The 5,961-nt window shown below is 61.1% G+C and overlaps 1 protein-coding gene across 1 annotated transcript in view; it reads right to left on the reverse strand.

Moving 5' to 3' along the window:
• Positions 1–5,914, reverse strand: part of PAK4 (p21 (RAC1) activated kinase 4) — a 6,787-nt gene extending 873 nt beyond the window's left edge. The window contains 8 exon segments of the mRNA XM_027672517.1: positions 3–68; positions 159–285; positions 360–493; positions 583–987; positions 1,748–2,042; positions 2,044–2,246; positions 3,071–3,284; positions 5,835–5,914. Of these exon segments, the coding sequence (XP_027528318.1) occupies positions 3–68; positions 159–285; positions 360–493; positions 583–987; positions 1,748–2,042; positions 2,044–2,246; positions 3,071–3,271 (1,431 nt within the window). The 5' untranslated portion in view covers positions 3,272–3,284; positions 5,835–5,914.
• Between the last annotated feature and the right edge of the window lie 47 nt (positions 5,915–5,961).

A 5,961-nucleotide genomic window follows, 5' to 3' on the forward strand; every position in this document is an offset into this window, starting at 1 on the left:
ACCAGCGACTTGCGCCGCGGCACCTCCTTGTTCACTTGGGCGCAGAACCCAAAATCCGAGAGTTTCACCTGCGAACGGAGCCGGGGGTGGTCGGGGCTGGGGGCAGGGAGGGCCAGGGGGGCCCGGGGGGGTTTTGTTGGGGGTAGGGGGGGCCATACCCGCCCGTCATGCGTGAGGAGGATGGAGTCGCTCTTGATGTCGCGGTGGATGACGCCCTGGGCGTGGAGCACGGCGAGCGCCCGCAGCACCGACAGGCACACGGCCGCAATCTGCTCCTCCGTCATCCTGCACAAGGGGGGGGAGATCAGGGGGGCGTGGGGTGGCACAGGAGGCACCCAGGGAGAGGGAACCGGGGGTACCTGGTGTGGGTGACGATGTCGGTCAAGGCGCCGCCCTCCAGGAACTCCATGACCACCCAGAGCTCGTCGCCCACCAGGTAACTGTTGTACATCTCCACCACGTTCTCGTGCTGGTAGTCCCGCATGATCACCACCTGCGAGGGGGGAACACGCGGCGCTGGGACCCCCGAGACCCACCCAGCCCTGTCAGGGGGAGCCCCGGGGGGGTCCCCTCTGCCCTCACCTCGTTGAAGAGCAGCTCCCGCCGCTGCTGCTTGCGCAGGTCCATCTTCTTGACGGCCACGAGCTTGCCGGAGCCGCGCACGGTGGCGATGCACACGATGCCCGTGGAGCCCTCCCCGATCTTGATGAAGTTGTCCAGGTACGTGCGGGGGTCCCCGGGGTCCACCACCATCTGCAGCGCCGCCCGGAACTGCTCGTGGGACACGCGCTGGGGCCCCCCCGGGGCGGGCGGGGGGCCGGGGGGCCGCGCGGCCGGAGGGTCCGGCCCGGGGGGCGGCGGTGGCTCCGGGGCTTTGGGGCGCGGGGGGCCGGGGGCGTGGGAGGAGGAGCCGGGACCGCCGGGGCCACCGGCGGGGACCGGCCCGTTGGGCGTCACCTCCTGCGGGCGTCCCGGCCGGTGCTCTGCCTGCGGGGAGAGGGGGACGGGGGGGTCAGCCTCCTGAAATCCCACAGGATCTGTGCCCCAGAGCGTTGGGAGCCAACGCCGGAGCCTCCAGCCAGAGGCCAAAGGAAAGGTTTGAGTGAGGAAGAGGAAGAAGAAGGCGCTCTGGTGCTCAGGATGCAGCACCGGGAAGGACGGGGCAGCTGTGGAAGCTTCAGCATGGCCCGATCCCCACCGGAGCGTGGGAGCTGCGAAGAAGAGGAGCAGAGAAGCCACTTCCAAGGAGGAAGAGAAAGAAGCAGAGCGAGGAAGGGGACGAGGAAGAAGAGAAAGCTGCTCTGATGACGAGGACACGGCACCAGGAAGGTGGTGGATTCCACTGCAGCCATGAGAAAGAGCAGGAGAAAAACCACTTCCAAGGAAGAAGAGGAAACGCAGAGTGAAGAAAAAGAGGAAGAGAAAGAGGAAGCAAACAAAACTGCACTGATGCCAAGGACACGGCACCAGGAAGGGAAGCAGGTGGATCCCACTGGAGCCACGAGGAAGAGGAGCAGAGAAGCCACTTCCAAGGAGAAAGAGCAGAAGCAGAGTAAGGAAGAGGAAGAGAAAAAAAGAGGAAGCTGCCCTGGTGCCAAGGACACGGCACTGGGAAGGGAAGCAGGTGGCCTTTGGCACACCCTGATCCTGCCGGAGCCGCGAGGAAGAGGAGCAGAGACGCCGCTCCCGAAGAGCAAGAGGAGGATGAGGAAGTGGAGGAAGAGCCCGGGGTGGGACCCCCATTTACCTGGGCGGGGGGGCCCCGGGCGGGGTCGGTGTCGGCGCGGGGGTAGGTGTGGAAGGGGCGTCCGGGCTGCGGCGCCGTCTTCGGCCCCGCTCCGGGAGCGCCGGGAACGCCGGGAATGTCGGGGGGCCGCAGGTCGGGCCCCGAGAGCGGGCGCTGCTCACGGGGGGGGGGCCGGGGGGCCCCCTCGCCAGCCGAGCTGGACTTGGGGCGCTTCTCCTCCCGCCGCAGCCCCCCGGGGCCGGGCGCGGTCGGGGGGTCCCGCTCGGCCGCACCTTTGGGGGGGCCCGGCTCCGGCCCCCCCCCGGGGGCCCTTCCGGGGGGGGGCCGGGCCGTCCGCCGGGGGGGGGGGGGCCGGGGGGGGGCGGGGGGGGCTGTCCCGGCGCAGGGAGTTGGAGCGGGACACGGACACGGCCTCCAGCTCGTCCAGGAGCCACGCCAGGGTCCCGTCCCGGCCCCCGGGGGCCCCATCCCGGGGGGCCTTGGAGCCGCGAACGATGGGCTGTGGGGAGGGGGGGGGACGACAGAACACGGGGAAAACGGGGAGAAAAGGGAAAAAAAAACCAACAAAAAAAATGAAATGGAAGGGGGGGGGGGAGAAGGGATGGCAGGGATGGACAGGAGGGAAGGGGGGCACGGGGGACACAGTGGGATGGAGAGGGTGAGGGGGGTGAGCAGCAAAGGGGGGGGAATGGGGGGGTGGGAATGGGGGGGTGGGAATGGGAGGGGTGTGGGAATGGGAAAAGCTCCCGACTCAGGGCACAGACTTAAAAAAATGGGAAAACACAGCATGGGGGAGGGATCAGGTGGGAATGACCCTAAATTCCTGCGGGATGGGCTTGTTCCAAGTGTGGGGAGGAGTCTCAGTTGGGTGGTCCCTGTCCTGGGGGCCCCCAATGCTCCCTCACCTGCTCCAGGACACCCCAGGTAGAGGGGATGGACCCAAATTCGCCCCAGTTTGGATTTTTGATCCTAAAGAGAGGGCAGGAGCCACTTCCCTGCTCCGTCACCCTCCAGTTTCCCCCTGCTTCCCCCCAAAGAGGGGGTGGGGACCCAACTGCCACTCCCCTGCTCTGGGACCACCCCCCAGGACAGCCCAGACCCCATGGGGGCTGTGAATGGCACCCTGACCCCCTCTCCTGACAGCCCAGACCTCGGAGGGTTCCCCAATACCCCCAAGGATCCTCTCTGTTTTTGGGGCCCACAAACGGTTCCCCGATCCCCCTCAGGGATCCCCCCACCTTGTGGGGCCTGCCAACCGTTCCTAAATTCCCCCCCCCGGGGCCCCCCCCCGTTTTGAGGTCCATCCAGGGCCGGTGGCCCCACCTTTTGGGGGGCGCGGATGGCGGTGATGCAGGCGGGGTCCACGAGGGGCTTGGGGCGCCGGGCCGACTCCTCGAGCAGCCCCTGCCACTGGCGGGGCAGCCCCGTGAAGCGCTGCTCCGACGGGTCGTACCCCGTGTGCACCCGGTGCTCGAAGTTGGACGGGGCCGAGATCTCCACCCGCTTCTTCTTCTTGGAGAACATGGCGAGGGGTCACCTGGGAACGAGGGGGGATGGGTGAGCGGGACACCTGGGAATGGGGGGGGACAGGGGAGTGGGACACCTGGGAATGGGGGGGAACATGGAACAGGATCAGTGCCATCCTACAGTTCCATCTCGGAGGATTTTGGAAATGGGATCCCATCAATCAGCACCGAATCCTTCTGGGAATGGTCCCAAAATCCCAGGGATTTGGGCTGGATCTGTTTTTCCCACTTTTGCTGCTCCTGGGGGCCGATCTCCTGCTGTTTCCCCCCATTTTTCCATCTGCTCCCACAGGCTCAATCCCACCTCCCAGGCTCTGGAATTCTGCTGCCTCCAAGTCTTTCTCTCCGTTTTTCCCAATTTTTGAGGTTTTTCTCCTCAAATCCGTGATCCATTGGGCAAGTTTTTTCTCCTCCTCCACTTCCATACTGCTCAAAATCCGCTGGAATTCTGTACATTCCCCGTTTTCCCTGCTCATCCCGGTCTGATCCCTCCTTCCACCTTTCCAGGATCCTCCCTGAGCTGCCAAAATCCCATTTCTGGGTGGAAAATTCTCCTGGACTGGGGAAGCAATGGTCAAATTCGGAGTGGGGCGATTAACATCTGCTGGGTTTGGGTTTGTCCTGCTGAGAATTCCATGGGAAAGATTCCTGGAGGATCCGGGTGCAGCATCCCGTGCCTCCAAACACCAAATCCACCTGATTTCACCCCAAAAATATCCTTTTTTGGAGCTGGTGGGGGAAAGCCAGCAGCACTGGGGCAGGGGGACAGAGGGATCCTGGAGAATTCCAGAGGGTGGGATGCAGGTCAGGAGGAGGTTAACCCCCCCCCCCCACATTCCTCAGTCCTTTGCAGGTCACATTCCCTGGATCCCGCTGGGTTTAATTAGTCACCAATTAACGAGGAACCGACTCAACACACAGGGCGGAGCATTCTCCTATTTTCCCCCAAATTCCCAAAACTCCCCCCAAACCAGTGCTGTTCTGGCTGTATCCTGGTGGGAATTGTCGTGGCACCTTTGGCATAAAAAATAAAGGGAAAAATAAAACGGAAAGAAGGATGCAGGGAGGTGATTCCTGTCCTTCCCATAAATCCCAAATCTTCTCGCAGGAAGAACCACCTTGGTGGAAAATCCCTGAGCTGCCTTTTCTTCCCACAAAATCGTTTTCCTGGTGCCAGCAGGGGCAGGGACAGACTTGAATCTCTCCAATTCCGGGTTTTCCACCAAAAAAAATTCCAGCAGCAGTTTGGGATCCTCGGGAAGCAGCTCCTGAAGGCGGGGACGGATCAAAGCTCATCGAGAAGCCCCCAAAACTCCCGTAATTCCGAGGGAACCAGTGAAGGTTACGTTTTCCTGACCCGCACGGATCATCCTGAGGATTCCTGGAGCTCCCTCCCAGCTCCGGGATCACACCTGATATCCCAAATCCCAGCCAGCCCTGCTGGGGGTGGGTGGGGAGGCGTCGCTCCAGGTGCTGTTTTCCTTAAATAAAACCCCAGGAAGGGAAGCGGCACCGGGTGGGTCCCGTACCTGGGACAAATCCCAGGATTTCCCCCATGGGGTCACATTCCCGGGGCCGGGAGGGCGGAAGGACGTGGCCGGGCCGTGCCGGAGGGATCCGGAGCCGCGCCGGGAAGGGCGGGTTGGACTGGAAGGGCTGGATCTGCCGGGAGGGGGAGGAGGAAGAGGAGGAGGAAGAGGAGAAGAGGTGTTGAAAAGCCTCAGAAAACCGGCCCCAGGAGAGGAATCCTGGAATTCCAGGAATCCGGTGACCCCTGTGGAGGCCACACAAAGTCAAAGGGGATTCGTTTCCTTCCTTAAAAGAAAACTTCCCGGAACTGGAACATCAAAGGTTCTGGGAAAGGAATCAGCACGTTCCAGGGATTGCTGGGAAAAAAGGAAAGGGGGAAAGGGCAGGGGGAAAAAGGAACAGAGGAAAGGAGGAAGAAGGAGGAGGAAAACAAAAAAAGGAGAGAAAAAACAAAGAACAAGAAGAGAGAAAAGGAGAAAAAGGGGGGAAAAAAGAAAAAGAGGAAAAAGAAGGAAAAAGGGGGAAAACAAGAACAAAAATCAAAAAGAAGGAAAAGGGAAAAGTAACAAAAAGGGGGAAAGAGACAAAAGAAGGGAAAAGAGGAAAAGGAAAAAGGAAAAAAAAAAGGAGAAAACAAAAAAAAAAGGGGAAAAGGAGAAAGGGAATTTCTGGTGGAATTTGTCTCCTTTCCCACAGCAAGAAGTTTCCTCCAAGCTGTTCCTCAGGAATCCAAGGGATCCCAAATTCCCCAGCTTGGCCTATCTTTTTCCTCCTTTTCCTTGGAGGAGCAGCGATGGGAACACCAGGAAGACATCGGGAACGGCGATTTCCCTCCCCAACCTGGGGGAAAACCCCCCGGTTTTGAGGAGTCGGGACATTCACGAGGATTCCCAGTGCCCGGAATTCCTGACTCAAATTCGCAGGAAACGCTGGGAAAATCCATCCAAGGGCCCTGGATAGAGCAGGGGGACGAGACCCCCCCACAGGGATGGGATAAAGAATTCCAGGGAATTTCTGGACCTGTTTCCTACCTGCCAGGAAGGGGAAACTGTCCCACCTCAGCTCCGCATTCCGGACCCTCCGGGAAAGGCGCTGCACGGAAATAACGGAACTCCCTCAGGATCAGCCCCAAACCCCCACTTTGGGGGCTTTATAGGA

This window comes from Neopelma chrysocephalum, unplaced genomic scaffold (genome assembly GCF_003984885.1).
Source record: "Neopelma chrysocephalum unplaced genomic scaffold, ASM398488v2 Primary Assembly neopelma1_97393, whole genome shotgun sequence".
NCBI classification, from domain to species: domain Eukaryota; kingdom Metazoa; phylum Chordata; class Aves; order Passeriformes; family Pipridae; genus Neopelma; species Neopelma chrysocephalum.